Source organism: Streptopelia decaocto (assembly GCF_964273445.1).
Source record: "Streptopelia decaocto genome assembly, chromosome: 3".
NCBI classification, from domain to species: Eukaryota; Metazoa; Chordata; class Aves; order Columbiformes; family Columbidae; genus Streptopelia; species Streptopelia decaocto.
This window is the reverse complement of record NC_138656.1, coordinates 1,697,335-1,716,237: the sequence shown is the minus strand read 5'-3', so window position 1 is coordinate 1,716,237 and position 18,903 is coordinate 1,697,335. Positions and strand designations below refer to the sequence as shown.

Below are 18,903 nucleotides of genomic sequence, written 5' to 3'. Positions count from 1 at the left end.
TCACTTAGAAACGCTATTTTAATAAACAGTTCCGTGAAGCTGGAGTGGTTGGGTGGTTTCTGTTCCAGGTAAGGACACGGGGGCAGCGACCGGCTCCTCCTGCTGCGTTTTGAGTCTCTCAAAGCCAAACAGGTAATTTTAACAGATTTTTGCCCGGAAAGGGAATTGCTCGTGACATCCCCAGCTTTTCCTCTGCAACTAAGGCCATTCCTTTTACTTAAAGCTGCATTTATAGCACGATTGGACTTAAGGACTATTAAAGTGCCCCAAAAGTATGTAAAGCTGTAATGAAAACTAAGATGTAAACGTCCTTACTCGGAGCTGCTTTTTCTGTTTCCCAAAAATAAGATGGTCGTAGTTGTGAAATTAGACTTTATTACATTGCACAGCTGAAAAATGGTAATTTGTTTAGAACATTCTAGTAAAAGGAACAAAGTTTTCTCATTTTAAAAATAAAAAAGTTCAAATTTCTAACTTGTTCAGAGCTGTTCCCATAGGAATTATTTGGACAGATCTCTGTATCTGTGCTTGTTCTATAGAATAGCAGTAGCCTGGCAAATCTGTGTGCTGAGGTGATGGTTCAATGGCCTCACTGGGGAACGTGTTCCAGTGACAGTCAATGAGGTTCCAGCATTCTGGAAAAATAAGTGGTTTTAGTGTATTTCAGTGTAATTTTAAATATATAGAAAGTACTGAGTTGCCCGTCCCAAAGTTCTCTAAAACTAAGTGGAAAACAAATCCATTCAGTTATTGATTCTGTGAATTTATTCTAGAAGCATCATTATGTTCTTGGCGTCTGCAATAAGCTTCTTAAAATTACCGCTTGTTGATAACTTCTTCTTTTAGTTTTTCTGCCAGCATTTTCCTCTTCTGTAGTAATTTTTGCTTCTCTTCGGACATTTCCTAAAAAGAAAGATGAAAACATTGCAATAAAGTGCCGGGTTTCCTGGGACGAACCCTGACTCGTACCCCAAAGCGCTGACGCAGCCGGGAGCCCTTGGAACCCCGGCGCTCTCCAGAGTGCTTGAACCAAACAGAAACAGGTATTAGTGCGTTTCCTGGGCGCTGCATCCCAGGCGGAGACCTGGCTCCTCACATCCGTCTGCCCATTTGCCACTGCACTCATCTTTGATCTTTTAAACCTCATCACATTGCTTTTTGTGGGTTTTAAGGTCGTCTAGTCGTTTATTTCCACTGAGGGTTTGCAAGCATTTCTTTTCATAAAAATGTAGATTGGACCTATTTGTGACAAATGCATTGGCATATTAACCGTAACAATGATTAACAAAAGAAGTTTGGGCTTTTTTTGTCCTGCTAAAGGCCTCTCCATTGGTAGAGCTTTGTCCTGGCAGAGCATTCTGGGGCTTTCATGGGTGTACTTTCCCTGATAGGATTGACTTTTCGTACTTCTGTTCTAGTGATGACTGATAGCAATCCAGCATTTCTTCATTTCAAATAGGCACCACACTCTCAAGAGAACAAAAGAATGAAGCAAATTTGTTACACCTATAAAAAAAGACTGCAAAAGTAAAACATTTTTCCTATTTCAGCTGGAAAAAAACATCCCAGGGACTTAAGGGAGCCTAAACTGTCAGTCACAGATTAGGAGAAAAGCAGCATTTTAGCCATCCATAAACTTCATCATGAGGATTTAGTGATACTGAAGCAAAATAATGTCAACTTAGTAAAGCTCTACCCTAGAGGCTTCTGCAGAAAGAGTAACTTGAAAATACTCCCTCTCTGCTTATCCCACTTGTTTTCTTTATCTGCTACAATATTCGGCAAAACATTGCTGAATATTCACGGAAACCAGCTGTGTTTTCTATTGAGTGCTCAGGATGATTCAATGTGTGAATCTCTCACCTCTTTAGGAGACGATTCCTCCTTCTTCTGCTCTGTGGTTGGTGGCACCAGGACGTTATTTCTTGACTCTTTCTTTGTAGCCATCAGCAAGTCTCGTTTTTTCTTTAGGTAGTCCTCTCGCTGCTTCAGCTCCTGTTCTTCCAGTTCGGAGAAATTCTGCATTTTTTTTTTTTTAAATACATTTTGAAATTCATTTTTTGTATGTGCGTTGTGTATTTATGAGATAAAAGCATCTGCATCACATTTATCTCCAAAATAACCAGCCGAAAAACATCCAAGTTGAAGTTTCAAGCTAGAGTTGTCTACTGTCTATTATCAAGGGACAAAGGCTGAATTCGATTCTAAAACCAGGATGATGGGCTGAAATTCATGCAAATTAAACCGGTGAATCCCATAAAGCAGTGTTTGCATGCTGGTTGAAAAAATACACATTTAAATGTAATACTGTCTTAGATACATATTTAAAATGTAATCCGCTCTTTTTGCATTCTAGCTCTAGGTTTGGGGTTTTTTCTGGTGTGTTTTCGACTTACAGGTCCCTTCAGCCCCGTTTTGGGTGCTGTGTTTGCTGAACCCTTTCCAGGCGCCGTTTTCCTGGCATCTTCTGTGCCGCTGGCCCCGGCTGGCGGTGCTGAGCTGCCTGGGCCTCTGTGGAACGCACGGACCGGCTTCAGGTCTTCCCTCCCAGATCTCCGAGATCCCTCTAAAGAGCAAGTGGAAAGAACAGAAATATACCAACCTCCCTAGATGTGTGCATGCGCACATATACATGCACGCATATAGTTTGCTTCTTGTCATCTACGAATGTTCCTGCTTTCCTGAACAGGTCAGCAAGAGATTAAAATGAGTAACAAAAATCTGAACCAAAGAGAAAAAGATTCAGCTTGGTGCTCTGATAATTCCTCTTGAATGAATTTTAGGTGGACTCTTCAATGGTCCCAGCATTGTACTTTCCCAGAATATTACCTAAAGGCGTTTTTGGAGTTTGTTGAGCAGGATCGGCTCCCTCGGTGGACCCCTTCACCTGCACAGCTCCTCGCGAGTCTCCTGAAGAACTGCAGGTGACGTCTGCTGGTTTAACTTTACCACGTGCCTTGAGTTAGAGAGGAAACAAACCCAAGAGTTACGTTTCCCGGCGCTGTACTGCAGCGTTCAACCGTCACTGCTTTCGCACAGCGGCAGGCGCTGGCAGAGCTTGAACCTGGTGGAATATCCCAGCTGCCCAGGACTTGCCCTCGGTGGCGCAGCCATTACACCATCTGTACCTATCCCGGGTTTGGTTGCTGAACGATTTGCAATTGAGCCCATCCCCATTTACTCTGTTCCCTTTCTACGTGGTTTACTCTGCTGGAGACCAAACGATGCTCTAACGCAGAGGATTTCTGCTCCTGCTGATTAGGTTCTGGCAGTATTGTGCAGACTTCATGAATAACTACACCAGCTATGAAGCAATCCTTAAAATTCCTGAAGGATTATGAATGCTGTCATCTCTGAGCAGCTTACACTTTGAAGTCTCTTTGATCATGACAATATTAGTAATTCAGACGTTCTCTGGATCTGCAGGGTTGACATCCGTTGCTGGGATTTTAGAATTCAGATACAGAAGAGGGAACACGCTGATCCCAATGACTGATGGTTAATGGGATCATGTACAGCAGCGGTGTCAATGGTACCACCAAGAAAAACGTACACAAAGGAGCAACCTTTCGAAAAGAATTGTCGATCGGCCCTTCCTGACAGACCTTTCATTTGCTTTGGGTGGCACCCACTGCCCTAAAGCGAAACAGTTGGCACCCAGGACAGGAATATCAGAGTATGTCTGAATCAGCAGCACAACTCAGCTGGAAAGGTAAGATACTCACTTCTTCAGTCCTTTTCCTGTCTTGCTCTATTTCGTATTCCTCCTTTGATTTCCTGGAACACAAAACATGCGTAAATACTCAAGACAACTTTAGTATCGGTGTCTTTTAGGTAAATTTAGCACTGCTTAAATATTTGAGAACTATTGAATTACAGGATAATGTGAATTTGTTAGTGTCCAAAAGAATTCCATAACTTAAGGGATAATGCACTTAATAGAAATAACTAACTATGATAAACATACAGATGCCACCATCTTCAGCAGGATTTTGACAAGAACATTCACGTCATCTGTGAGATGATGGCAGTTTCCTGGAAAAGGCTGGAAGACTTAGGCCCTACATACTTTTTATTTTAAAATAATGTATGAAGTAGGACTGATTCATTTTTTACCTGAGAACCTCCCTCAGTATTTTCATTTCTTCCTGTTCAATTTCACTGAATACATCAGAACCCTCGGTCAAACAGTCAGGTAAGACACCTATAAAACAAACCAAAACAACACCACAGCAACATTTATGCGTTAATCTAAAGGAAATCACTTGGTACTCCACTTGGTACCCTTCTTCAGGCAGGAGGAGAAATTAAAACACAAACCCAACCAAACAAAAACACCCCACCACACAAAACACATCATTCTTCCTCTCTGTAACTGTGAAACCCCATGTTAACCACTTCTTACCATTTCTTTCCTTGATGATCCTAATAGCTTGCAATTGCATTTCAATATTTTTCTGTACCATCATTGTTTTAAATAGTCTAAAATCCTCTGCTGCCAACACAGTTTGCAAAATGGCCTGTGGAGGGAAGATACGCACAAAGTTACAAACCCCGGAGAAATCACAACCATCTCAGTCTGCTTCAAGTTATTTGAAGTTCCGTGGCGCATGTTTTTAATAGTTGAATTTAATTCTCCTACCCGTCTATTTTTCCAGCCATACAAGTTGAGTTAGTAGTCAAGAAAAGAACTGGATGGTTTGCGTCTTTAGGTCAACATGGCCACGATAATATTATCGCAAAACCTGGACTGTTTCCCAGGGTAAGTTTACAACTGCAATTCATTTGACTTCCTGACCAAATCTGCAAGCTGGAGGGAGGAACCTGCTGACAAATACGCAGCTAAAGGTGGCGGAAACACTTTCTAAGGTTTAGAAGATACAAAGCATAGACGACGGATCTCAAAAGGTGTCTGGCGCCACACAAATACCTGGCGTTATTTTCAAGACGCTCATTTTTCTGCTCAAAGTTCATAATATAAACCACCACGATATGTTTCAGAAAATTACAGTTTTAACAAGAAAATTTTTGGAAGTTTCATCTCCACCCTGCTACATTCATGAAAATATAAAGCTAAAAGTTACATCTCTATATTCCTAAACAAAATTAAAATGACCTGTGACGTGTGTGTCTTTGCAAGAGGAGATGAAAAAGCTTCTTGAAACTTCTCTTCATTAATTCCAACTTCTTTAAGATAGTCTTCTAACAATCTCTCAACCTGTAAGAAAGTACAAGCTTCACTTTCTATGAGGTTTTTCCCTAAGAATCATATTATTTTTTCATACTTGTATATTCTTTTCTGCTGACACTGTATTTTTCTGATATGTCAGGTTTTATTTCCTTTCATAAACTGTTCAAAATAATTGCTAAATTTGAGTACTACTTAGTTTAGCTTCTCCAGTTTCCAAGCAGTTCACTGTTCTGCCCTTTTCCCAGACTCCTGAGCAGCACTCCTCATCATCTTTTGCCCTGCAGGTAAAAGGCTTTTTGCCGGTCTGAAAGCCCCCAAGGCCAGAGCACAAACGGATCTTGGTGTGTGTTTGTTCAATGGATGCTTTTTAACGTCAGCTATTATCAAGCCTTGTTACAAAAAGTTATTTTTTATATCCGATGCATTGGTTTATAGGTATTTTAAGCACACTCCGAAAATCTCCTGTTGTTTTTTTCTGACAACTGAAAGTTAATTCAAACCACCAGACTCATCAGTGAAAGAAATACAAGTTATACATGTTCTCAGACACTGTGCTGTTTGTCATTTTGACAACAAATATGAAGACAATCAAGCTTCTAAGTACAGTGTTTTAGCCAGCAGATATATTCCTTTTCATGACAAACATGTACCACAGCACAGGAGATATGACTGCGTGTTAAAGTTTCTTTTCTACGTATCTGATGTGTAAGCATAGAAATGCATATGACAACTACGACTCAAAGCATTTCTAGATAACACATCAGGCAATATTGGAAAATTCTAATTAACTGAGACAACACAATTAGAAGTTCATCTAAATAATACTTTCACATTTTAAACTATATTTCTTAGGAATCCACCACAAATAGTGAATGATGCTCACCAGAGCTTGGTACTCCTGGTAAATCTCTGTATAAGACAATTTGCTTTCTTCTTCATCATCGAAAACTGGGGGGGGAACAAACAACACAGACACATTTTGGAGTCAGTGTACACACCACAAATCCATTCATGCCTTAAAGAGAAAGATTAACATTTACAAGGTAATACATTTCATCACAGGAAAATATAGGCCATTATTGCTAATAGTATATATTTCCACACATTCAGGCTAAGCATGTACTTTTGGTCATTTAATGCAATTACATTTCATAACTTAATACTGGGAAAACCTGTCTTCATAATAGAAGCTGATTTCCAGGCAAGTGAAGGATTCAGCAGATATGTACACTAAAAAGTAAGGTTTAATACAAGGACTACCATGTGAACTTGTGTAAGGTTGTTCTACGATGGCAGATGGCAGACGAAAAGCAGGAAACGTCTCTCTCTCCACGTATTCCCTTGAAGGATGTCTTAATGACTTCAACCAATGTTTTTTAAATGCCATTCATTTAGTGAGAAGCCAAGGTGATGCAGGAAGATGAGACCCTTCCTGCATAAAAGCAGATAACCCTCCAGACGAAATCTGCTGCAGGGAAGCTATTTTTTAATTACATCTACCCTCATTTAGACAAAATGAGCCTCTATATAGTATAGGCCATGTTAATCACATTCATGTAAGTTTGTACTAAGAACTCGACTGGAAATATCAAGCTAATGATCCCTATACTGCAGAATGGATGGAAGAAGCAGCAAATAAGAGAATCTGAAAACTAGGGCTTGGGGTTTTTTATTAATTTACATTTTTATCATGTCAACAATGAAGAGAGGTAATGTAAAGCCTCGCAATTAAAGCAGAGGCTTAGAAATCAGCCTTCCTCAATCCCCTTCAAGATTAGCCACTACATGTTGGACAAGTCATTTCCCATGTGCTTGCTTTGAAGTCAGTGAGTGATTTATTCTTCATGTATATATATATATATATATATATATATATGACGTGTGATAGAAGATGGTACTGATGTGCATAGAATGAGTCTAATTTCCAGGCAGCTTTGGAGTGCCTTTTGGGAAGCACCTTTCCCAGCTGTGACAGCACAGAGGCAACATCTCTGCACCTTCACAAGGCTGCTCCGAAACCAGAAATTACTTGCATTGCTCCCCAACAACCTACAGTGATGCAATGACAGAAATCCAACCAAACAGTTAATGAGCAAGGGAAACTCGATTTTCAAATGACATAATATGGAAAACCAACATTTGCTTTTGATTCATTTTTGCACAAGGGATTTCTTTTTAATGAAGGCATTTGAAAAAAAAAGGCTTTAAGAATATCTAGCAATGAATTCAAATGCCAAGGGGACGCTTCCGAGTCCTCGCAGAGCTGCAGGACAGCGTGGAAAGCCGAGTGCAAAGCCTGCACAAGCTGCTCGCTGTTCTCGGGCTCTGAGTGAAAAGGGGATGAAGTGAAGCGCCAAGCAAACAAGCTGCAGTGAGCGGCCCCTCGAGCTCAGTGCCATTAACGAGCACTTTGAACCAGACCTGGGATCTTCTGGAGCCAGGGCTCCTAAATCACATAGTGATTTACAGCTCTTGTCAAACTCATCCATGTCCAAATGATGTTTCAAGTAATACCTTGGAACATGTGAATAACACTGAAAATCCTTCTCTCCTTAAATATATACCCAGGGATTTAACTTCAGTTTCACAGCCACATTAAGGGAAATTGATCAAGCCATGAGAAATGAATCAGTCCCCCGAAAGATGGAGAAGAAACAAACAATTATCAATAGATGACAGAAAACCATTAGGATCATTTATAAGTTGAAGTGCAAGGACTTGCCCTAAGTAACTCCAGCTCTTACATACACTTGCACATACACGGCTATCTCTTACACAGCAATTGCCAAAGCTCAAATTCCATTTCTGAGGAATCACAAATTATTGTCAGTTAATCAAAATGTTGCTTATTTGCTTGTTCAGCCCAAAGACTGATGTTCTGAGAACAATAAGAATTCTGTTCTGACAAAATACCTCAGTAAAAACAACAACAACAAAAGAACAGAATCAGCACAGTATATCTATAGAAAGGAAAAGCAAATAGCACAGATATCTGCAACTGAAACTTCACATTTCTTTAACTGTGCTTCTTAGCAACCCTGGCACTGCATATACACTTCTTCAGCCTTTTCTTTTTTCTCAAGAGCGTCTGAGAGTTGTCCAAGCGCATTCTGTAGCACTAATGATGCCTCGGAACATCATTTACTGCAAGTGATTTCTCTTTCTTCCTCTAACTTCTGTAGAAGTGCCCATTACATAAGCCAGTCTCACCCTCCATGGAAATGTGCAGAGGTTTTCTAAATCTTCTTACTGCCAGTAAATTCCCCTCAACCTTCTAAAGAGAGATCACTGCTCCAGAGAGGGATAAGCAATTCCCCCGAGCCCTAAACCCAGACCCTTTGCAGAATAATGAAAATGCTTGGACCAGCCTCAAGTTTGGGCAAAACTTCGAGCCTAGATTTCTCTGGAGCTGCAAAATGCCTGGCAGCTTTACCTCTCTCGTTTCCCAGTACGCCAGAACGCGGTGTGCGTCCTCACAATGATGCTGCCTCATGGGAAGCTTGCGAAGGGCAGAAACTATTTGGGATAGGATAAATACAACTTGTTTAGAACCTGTGATGTGAACCAGAGGTGTGTCTGCTTCGCTCAATGTGATGGAAAACATTCCCCTCCCGCAGCAGGACGGAGGGGACAAAGGAGCAAGCGGCTAAACTCATAAATAGTAAGAACCATTCTGCTTTGAGCTTGATTCTAGCAAGTCTCTAGAAATAAAATGTATTTGGAAGCCATGACTTCAGTATTTTAAAGTTATTAATGGATCCTACATCCTGTCAGGTGATACTAAAGGAACAGGTTTTATTCACAGTAGCCACAGAAAGTCATCCTAAAGTCTACAGCAACGTGCTTTAATACTTCTCGTGTGTGAACGTCTGCAGGCTGGGCAGGATCACAGGCCAAATGCTTTTTTTCAATAATCACAAAGGAAAGCTTCCTTCTTTTTTTCAAAAGGACTTAGGTAATGCCTTCAGACTTGCCCAAACTATAATTATTTTGCTACCATAAGGATCCAGGTGTTGTTCGACAGCAGAAAATCTGTTCTGTAAGTAGCAGAACTAATTTAGCCACATCTCTGCTGCAGAAAGTCTATTTTCTCCTTTCCTCACCACATACGAACACCTATGCAGGTTTCCTTGGGCACCTTTACATGGAGCTAAGGGTCCGTCCCTGTTCTCCCCCTCACCACCCATTCTTCCAGTTTATTCAAGCTGCCCCCCAAATTATTCCATGATTCGCTCAGCTCTTTCTCGAGGAAGAAAAGGTCCTGAGCTGAACTCATGCACAGGGCAGCCTACAAAACATAACTGATAACTGTTGACTCTTTAGTGCAGACTATAATGATTTGAGAGGCACTAACTTACAGTTTCTCGTCTATTAACTGCCAATGTTCACTAAATTGCAGGAACTGAACTTTGCGCCTTCTACTCTTCTGTCCTGCTGGCCAGACAGCGATTTTAATGGTACTGTCCAGTTTCCTGAAGAGAAACATCTGGCTGTGGAAAAGTACTAAAGGCCTCGAGCGGCTCTCCAGCCATGCCAGGGTGTTACCCGCAGCGGAACGAAGAACTCGCCTGGCTGTCATACTGTAAGCTCATGCCATAATCCCCTGGACGATCTAATGAATGCTAATTGCCACATCTTGAAAAATCGCTTGCTCAGGGGAGACGGACTTTCCAAGGGCGAGGCAGCCTGTCCCTACACACGGAGCCCAAGCGCAGCCTGTGGCCGGGCAGAGCCCCGGTGGGGATCCCCGGGCACCCCGCGGGGACCCGGACAGCGCTGCCCGCACGGAACCGCGGCTGCTGCGGGCAGGGAGCGCCCCGGCCGGGGCCCGCCGTGCCCCCTCGGCCCCCGGCGTGTGCCCGCCAGCCCCATCCCGTCCCCCGGGCCCCGCGGCCCAGCCCCGCCGCTCACCCTCGCACTTCTGCTCCATGAACTCCAGGATGGGGATGGACCAGGCGGGCCCCTGCAGGAACCCGGCGATCGTGTCCACCACCCACTCCACGTCTCCCTCCTCCTCCTCCGCCGCCATGGCCGGGGCCGCCGCGGGCGGAACGGCGAACGGCGCGCCCGTCGCTACGGCAACCGGCGTCACGGGGCGGGGCACGCACGGCACCGGACGCGGACGGACAGCGGCGGCGGGGAGGGCCCGGGCCGGCCCGCGGGACAGCGGCACTGAGCCGGGGGGCGGTGAGCGTTGGACGCCGCTCAGGAGGAGGATGTGGGGGGCTCGGGTGCCCAGCGTCCCCCGGCCTGACACACACGTGCTCGGTAGTCCTGAAAATCGAACAGAACGGTAACTAATCGCAATGCTCGCCGCCCGTTTCAAGGTACCAGCCAGCCTGCGGCTTCCCTGGCGTCGGGGAAAATGGGGATGCGATGGGATGAGGCCCCGAGGAACCTCATCCCAGGGGGCCCTGTGCCCTCCCAGAGATCAACCAATTATGTTATAACCCCTCTGTCATTCACAGTTTTACAGTATAGTAAAGGTTGGGCTTATACATTCGGTTTCTATAACAACAAAGATGTGGGGGATGATCCTGGATGATGGAAAAATCTCATTAACCCGTATCTTCTCATGCACAGAGAGCTGTGGCACTGCAGAGCAAATGCTAACTCATGGTCCTCGTCCTACTGCTCCAGTTCCACATACCTGAACTTAAAATGTTAAACTGTTCATCAAAATAAAACTCAGCCACCAAAACTCTTCTAATGGTATTTATCCTTTTCTAACTCTATCCTTGTTAGAGGTTTTTTTATGCAAGCGAGGAACAAGTGGTACTGTGGTCATCCCAGTTAGTTACATCACGCTCTATTGTTCTTGCTCAAGAAAAACTTACAGACATTAACGAGTTTTACCTGCATAAAGATTCAGTGCTGAGTTTTATGTTTCTCCTCCTTTGAATTGTAGGTAGGTAATTGAAAAGTAGGTAAAAACCTGTAACAAACATATACTTGGAAACTAAACAGCAGCAACCATTCAGATACGACTTCTTGAGAAGTATGTACAGCATGTACTTCAAGGCGCAGGATGTTTTATACATTATACCAGAGAGCTCACAATGTGCATCTCACTTAGCTTAGAATTAATTTGAAATCTTAAGAGCCTCCTAATTTCTTTAATCGCTACAGATACTGAGATTGTGACAAAGAGGTCATAATGCAAAACCAATTCTGTTCTTTGTATCACATGCCTACGAATTGGTGCACGTAGCTGTATTATATGACACGGCAAAACCGTCTGGCTTTTCCTGCTAGAAAAATCTGCTTCTTCTTTCAGCATGGGTGCTCTTATTTTTCACTTTGTTGTGTGAAATTTCAAGCATTTCATCACAGTTACAAGAAAAATTGCTAGAGTAATGAATGTGAGGGAATTCTGCCCGCTATAATCAAAGCCCTTTTGTCACCTCGTATGAAACTGCCCAACGTTATTCTGTTCTGTTCTTAGATGTCAGGGGGAACACTCGAGTTAGCGCTTTAGTTGTTACTAACACAAGATGGAGCAGGAAATGCTCCTGTCTGACTCACGATAGAGCTATTACTGCTTCATTTTCCGCCTTCTCTGTACGAGTTGTTATACGATATCAGACATTTTGACATACTCTTGGTTCATCGCCTTATATATATACTGACAAGCAAATTTTGTCAGGCCTTCCAGTCTCTGCATACCGTTGAATTCTTTATGTCACTACCCAATTCTTTTCACCTCCAGTAGGTGTCAGGTCCTAAGGATATTTATAGGATAGGCAGCACGGGTGTTATCTGTGTGAGGTCTGGTGTTTTAAAAAGTTATAAGTATATAATAGTATATCCACCTAGTTTTTAGTTTATTGCAGACAGTCAAAACTAATGAATTTGAAAAATAAAATGAAAAAGAGGCAAACGGTGAGGCAGAATAAGCTTTTAGCTATTGGCAAAGCAAAGCTTGTGTTTACATCACCTTGAATTTCTTCCTTTTAGTCTTTTCAATGTGGATAATTTTGTTGATGTTTGAGCAATTTTGAGGATGTTGGCACAACTCCAATACCTAGATTTACAGTAATAGTAAACAGTCTTATTATTACTCTTTTCTTAGGCTTTAATTCTTCCATCCACCTAATCTGTAATACCTAATAAATAGCCTTACAACTGTAACAACTATAAATATTTTCACTTTAGTAAACCTAATACAACTTTTCCGATTTGTTTTTGTAAGTTTTCGTTTGAGAGGGATTATTTAGGGAATAATTACATCTCTGAAAGGAAATTCCAGTCTTGTTTTATAAACCTGACCTCAAAGAGAACCCTGATCTCAAGCTGTCTTCTGGAAATCTGTGGTGCAAAGGCCTTTTTCTTCATGGGCACTGTGGGCCTGTCGGGCAGGAGCAGACCACGAGAACTTGACCATGAGACCATGTTACTTCAAAAAACTTTAAATAGGTTTCAAGATCAAATTATGACTTGTTAAAGCCTCTAAAGTTGTGCAGCTCATATATTTTTTAAGCTGTCATTTTTACTCCAGCAAAACACAAACCGCTCTGCAAACTGCAGGCCAGAGGGTTTATTCGTATGAGTACGTCATGGGAAAATGGGCAGATGCTCTCACGTCAGTGGCGTAGCTCCCTCGAGTATTAGTTTGAAAGGTTAAGCCTTATGACTCCAAGCTTGCTTGCTCAGATTGACGTGCGTACGTGCGTGCGTCTTCTCTTCATCTTCTGTCTCAGCCCTCCAGAGAAAAGCAGTCAGTAGCGGGACGATTAAAGAGTGGCACATTGCTTTTGTTTGGGAATTCAGTCGAGATTTGCTTCCTGACTACCCGGCTACAAAATGTTCAGTATGAGAAAAAAGAAACCATTGGAGTCTGCTTTATGGCCGATGGGAGTCTGCTTTATGGCTGCAAGACAGCTCTTCCAGAATAATCTACATTTATATAAAACAGCAGCAAAAACTTATACTAAACACTATCTTCTTACATGTATTTTGACTCATGGGGCAAACATTATGGTCAGAGCATTTTTACTCTTCTTTATTTTTCACCAGGAAGAAATGGAGTATGTTCTAGCAAGTGTGGGGGGTTATGTGCACAATTTAACAGGCGAAAGTTAAAATACTCATCAGTCTGGTTTTCTTTGCAGTTCCTTGTGATGAGGTGTTCTGTCAAATACAGTGTACTTCAGTGACATCGTTGTACTTTAGTCAAAGCTAAAACAGAAGTGAAGTTGGTTCTAAGGAACGCAAACACATTGAAGAAGCGCTTAAGGTCAAATAAGGACTGGTGAGTTATCTTAGTTTTCCTCCCCTTAGGGATACTAAACTCCTGCAGGAACTTCTAAACATCTTCCTATTTAGGTCATTTGCTTTTGTGTCATAAAGCTTGTCTTTTCTCTTGTGATTCGAATGTTTTATACAAAGATAAGGCTGTTTCACTGGAAACCATCCTGCATCACGTACCATTCCTGAAAGAATCCTGTTGTATTTTTCAACTGTCTTCTCCAATGAAAATGTCAGAAATGACAACTGAATATTTTTTGCCGAGAAAGGTTGGCCCAGATGATCCTTGTGGTCCCTTCCAATCTGGGATTCTGTGATTTTGTTAGAAATGAGCAGACTGATTTATTATTAGGAAACCACTTGACCCTACTGACTCCAACCCCCCCAACTGTCTTTTTAAGAGCCGTAATAACTAATATATTAAGCTTTTTATATAATTATGCTTCTTAGCTACATTATCTAATCTTAAAAGCATCTAAAGTGTCCAATATCTAATGCTTTCACCTTATAATTTGTGGAAATAAGTAAAAAAGTACTAAAGTACTAAAAAGTACAAGATTACTTATTTCTTCCCTCTTTTTTATTTATATAGATGCCACAAACTGTATGCCATGCAGATTTTACCCACACATGTATTTAAAAGTCCATCCATTTGATTTCAGGTATTTTCCCAAAGCTAGTTTCGCTCTTCATTTACCAAAACTAGGACTTATTCACATATATACATGTATACTTTTCATAGGAATTTCCTCCATGCATTGTCTAAGTATTTTAGTAGTATTTCAGGAACTGCTCTAGTACTTTCACCATTAATTTTCCTTGAATTCTAAAAACCCTTGTAATGATTTCGATTTTTCTGTCCGGTTTCAGTGATGGTTATTGAGGGAAGATAAACTAGGGCAAGGTGAATTCGATGGCTGGATTTGAAGCCTGTGAGCTTTGTTATTCTAATCTCTTCTGGCACAGAGCTCTGCAGCCATGAGCAAATTAAGAAAAAAGAAAAGAAAAAGAAAGAAAAGAGAAGAAGGCCTGTCTCCTTCATTCTGAAGTAGACAGTTTCATTGAAGCAGGAGCGGCAGCGTGGGAAGCCCATCTTCCTGAAGATGGAGAATGGAAATAAGAAACTCCATCCTAAAGCAGAGGAAACTTTGCTGAAGTTTTATCTAAACTGAAGATTTGAACAAATGGGTCTCTTCTAGTTGTTTCAATGGCAAATGAAGAAGCACTTGTCTGAATTGTTGAAGGGTTCCTCTGGCTGATGCTGGCAGCCATGAGTGGGGGGAGAAGGGGGTGGAAGCTGGCGCACATGAAATCACAGCCAGAGGCAAAGAACGGAATCAAAGAGTAGTTCACCTGCAGTTGTGACACTTCGCTGTTTTATAAATCAGGCAAAATTTCCCAGGCTAATGCTTTCACTGCTTTTGTACTACTCCCATATTCCAGTCTAAAAGTTTAAAAATGTGTGTAATTATGGCCAAGCCTAAATCTAAATTCCAGAAGTACATGGAGTTGAAGCTGACTGCTGTTGTAAGAGTTCTAAGCATTTTCGTCTCATTCGTGTTTCGTCTCACGAGCAGCACCTCTTTTTTACAAGGGTTACACTTGGTCTCATTGTTCAGCCAGTAACTGATCTCAGGCATTCACAAAATTGGGAAATGTTCCCTTGTGACTCTTCATTCTCAATTACAAATTGAGACATGACCCTTAATTAGACTACATGTGGAAGAGCTTCCCTGCCATTCTGGAGTTCAGAAGTGTCTTCCACTGTCCTGCTGTAACCATGAGGGCTGGGTTAGTAACTTTAATTTACCCATCATGATAGAAAGATGTGGCATGTATTCTAATTTTGTGTTTAGAAGTTGTCAGATAACTTGTAAAGTTCAACACATTTAGTCTGCCAGAAGGTTTGTCACAGCTGAGCGCCAAATACTCATCGCTTTCTATAAAGTTCCAAAACGATGGCTGGTCCTTGGGCCAGCTTTGAACCACGTGTGAGCTGGTTCAGGAGGACCAGCTGAAAGTGACTTTTAGCTAAAACTCTTGAACTGCACACATGCTTGTTTGTGGCACAGTCTACTGATTTTATTTTATTGTACTAAATTAATACCTAATACAGCCTTAGGTTTGGTCATAGTCTGCACTGTTAACCTTACTGACAACACAATAATATTTAAATTCCTTCAGAGCTGACAGAGGCATGACCATGGTTTGGATTTTTCCTAACTAGAATCTTAAGTTCCTAACTGCTTTAAGAGAAGAAAAATTGATCTAAGTTGACTTAACTTTCATTCTGCCCCGTGTTCTAATCTGAAGGATGTAGGAATAAATTGCCAGATGCTAAGGCATTTTTCTCATTGCAGAATAAGAGTAGGAAGAGTTCAGGGAACATGACTGCCACAAGTCCTTGACAATAATAGTTAAAAAATAATAATAATAATAGCCTTAGAAGCTGTATATGGATTTTTGGGAAAGATCTTATTTGGTTTTGAGGTTGCAAAACTTTCTCTACAGGTCCCGGATCCCTCTTTTGAATCTCCAACATCTTCAGCCAAGTGTCACACAAGCTGAGCGGAAAGATTTCTATTACATACCAGCTCGTTTCATCTTCTCTTCAGTTTTTAGCAATTTAGTAAATACACACTTTATTTTTAGAACTTCTCTTAAAAAAATGCTCCTCATTATTAGGATTACTGAAGTGTTACCTGAGGATATCTGGAGAGTGAAACTAGAGCAGATCTGAAGGCTGCCCAGCCTTGGAGCTGCTTCATCTGCGTAGTGCAAGGAAGAATCTTACATGCAATTGTTAGGGACGTGAGTTTGTTTTGAGCCATTCAGCCTTACCGCAGGCTTGGCTTTCAAGAAGGCATTTAGTACTGCACAGACAAAAGCGCTGGTCTGGGGGCTCTTTAGAAGAATCTAAGTGGAGTTTGCATTTCTGATTTTTATTATCCACATGTTTCAGTTGCCCCCAAGAACTTTGGCTAATTGCACTGTATTGTTGATCATAAAAGCCAGGGAAAACAAAAAAGACAATGCATTAGAGTGTTTCACAGAAACTGCGCTTTATAATTCTGAAACAGAAAAAAACAAATTGGATATACAAGAAAGAGATATTTCAGTGGAGATACAGATAGAAGTGGTTGAATATAACATATTCTGTCCTGTTTCATAGTTTTCAGATATATAGAACTTGTAGCAAGTCAGGTATTAGAAGAACGAAGCAAATTAGATTAGCAAATTACATATACATATGCATAACGTGATCCCATTTGCTGGTGTGTGTTATCTGTCTTCCAGATGTAGGAGAGATTCTGTGCTAACAATTAATGCTCAGGCTGTGGCAGCTCGCAGTTGTGATTAAGCCACATGGAAGTTCAGGGTGACACAGGAGCATTAGGGTGACTTCTCTGGAGATCTGAGCACAGCTCATAAATTACAGCCTCCTCACGCTACCACATCAGCTCTCATCACTGTTGCAGCTGGCCTCCCAAAAGCTTGCAGGTTTGATGGGTGCTGGTCAAGAAGGTTTTTAAGGGGCTCTCTGGTTGCTGAAGGCAGTAGATGGAAAGTGTTCCTAGTTCTACTTTTCTTCCCACTTTTACTGTTAAACCTCTACGTTTGTAAGTAGGGGAAAGCTACGCTGTTATTCTGCTCTGGCAAGATTTACTTGTGAGCCAACATTACCCACTACAGACAATGGCAGGTGAGGGTAATGATCTGATCCTGGCATCACTGGAAAAGATTTGCCACCATAGACAGCACTCTGAAGAAAAATTGCGTTGGTGTCATGTTGTTACTTCACCCTTACTCTGGTATTTCCTTTTTATGGTCTGCTAAGGTTCCACCTAATCAGGCTTCTAGCAGAGGCTCTATCTGGAGTAGAGTGAGCGATGAGGCTGTGTTGGTGGTGGCCAGGAGCTGCTGAGCACTATTTCCCTCAATATCCAACCACCACTGCCATACCCATGCGTGTGAGAACAGGAAGGCAAAATAAAGCAGAGCTGGGAGATGAAGAGTGGAGCCTTTCACAACTTTATCAACAGACTAAATGGAAGTAGCATAAGCAGGGCTGCTTGTGTTCCTACTTGGAGGACAGACTGAGTGTAGAATTCCATGCATGGTTTTCATTAAGCTTTCTGTAACTTTTCATAGTTGATTTTCATGAAAGTACCATCAGTTATTTATTAAGTAGTTTAAATTTGTGGACTATGTATTCAGGATATGGGATTTTTACTTGTCCTTTAATGAAAACTGTGCTTTTATAGAATGTTCCTTATCAAATGATACTGTGTGTAACTTTATGGGCTATTTTGTGACTGTATCATGGATTACCTCACAGTAGAACTCAAAGCTGGGATCTATGCTGTCATTGCATAGGATTTATATCACCTAATGTATGTCTTACTCGTGCTTTTTTAACCTTATAAAACTTCCTAAGTATGGCAGGCGTATAAAACTTCTAAACACTCTTGACAAAGGTGTGAACAAAGCAGGCTGTTTAGGTTTTGTAGAAAACAGACAGGAAATTAAGTGAAATGAGCGGCACAAAAATTAGTGATTTCAAATTAGTGTTACCAATGGAAGGCAGACAGCGTGAAGTTCTTGGTGCATACGGCTTTTTGTTGTGGCCTTTTCTTTCTAGTTCTAGTTCTACTTTCTCCAGGGGTAAAAGACTGCAAGCTACCCTGCTTTTCAGGTGGAGGGATGAGAGGTCAGCTGCTGGCTTTTGTTTTCAGTAGCCTGTAGGTAGAAAAGCTTATTAGACAGTCTTTGACATAAACTGCCATTCCCACTGTGATGAAGCTTCGAGGATCTTCTAAGACCAGGCTTATAATTCCTTCCCTCTTTGGTGTGTGTTTGTTTTGGGGGAGTGAGGTGGGAATGATATGTGCTTACAATGCTCTCTTAGTTGGCTCCTAATACTGGGATACTACTACATGCAAGGTTCCTCAGAGCTCAGTGTCTGTCCTTGGGACATTTGCTGTGGCTGGCTGGAGTAGACGGCTCTCAGCAAGGCTCTAGGATGTTCTGCTGTTTTGCGTATGCCCGTGGTGGGCTGGCAAGCAGGGCTTTGAGGCTCATGAGGTGAAGCTAATCCAGGCTTTTGCGCTCTTGCAGAATCCTGGCAGGACTTCAGGCCATGAAGAGAGTTGGAAGAAGGACAAGGGTTGCGGGGGAGGTTAGAAATTGCATTTGAAACTCTGCTGGGAGTCTTAATACTGGTAATGTGTTCAGTGTGATAAAGTAGAAGAAGTGCTTGTTTGGGAAAGCAGACGAGACCAGCAAGATACATTTTAGTGACACTTTACTTGGCTGGACAGGCTTAGCTCACTATTTTAGAGCAAACAACAAAGCAACTCTGCATTGTAGCGCCAGAGCAATAATAGAGCACTTCCTGTACTTTAAATTCAATTTTACATTCCCTGCAGAACTACACATGGTTTTCAGTGAAATAAATACAGTTT

General features: G+C 41.7%; 1 protein-coding gene across 2 annotated transcripts; it reads right to left on the bottom strand.

The window, feature by feature from the left end:
- Positions 1-358: 358 nt before the first annotated feature.
- Positions 359-10,263, bottom strand: CFAP36 (cilia and flagella associated protein 36). 2 transcript variants are annotated; one of them, XM_082049093.1, is made up of 11 exons: positions 10,103-10,263; positions 6,075-6,139; positions 5,117-5,218; positions 4,406-4,520; positions 4,117-4,204; positions 3,726-3,777; positions 2,830-2,956; positions 2,397-2,566; positions 1,864-2,019; positions 821-903; positions 359-635 (listed from the first exon to the last, which is right to left on the bottom strand). In XM_082049093.1, the coding sequence occupies exons 1-11, from the start codon at positions 10,218-10,220 to the stop codon at positions 617-619; spliced, it is 1,095 nt and encodes a 364-aa protein (XP_081905219.1). In that variant the 5' UTR covers positions 10,221-10,263; the 3' UTR covers positions 359-616. The 2 variants fall into 2 exon arrangements, with proteins under 2 accessions (XP_081905219.1, XP_081905220.1); XM_082049094.1 differs by having other exon boundaries at positions 359-903.
- Positions 10,264-18,903: the final 8,640 nt, after the last annotated feature.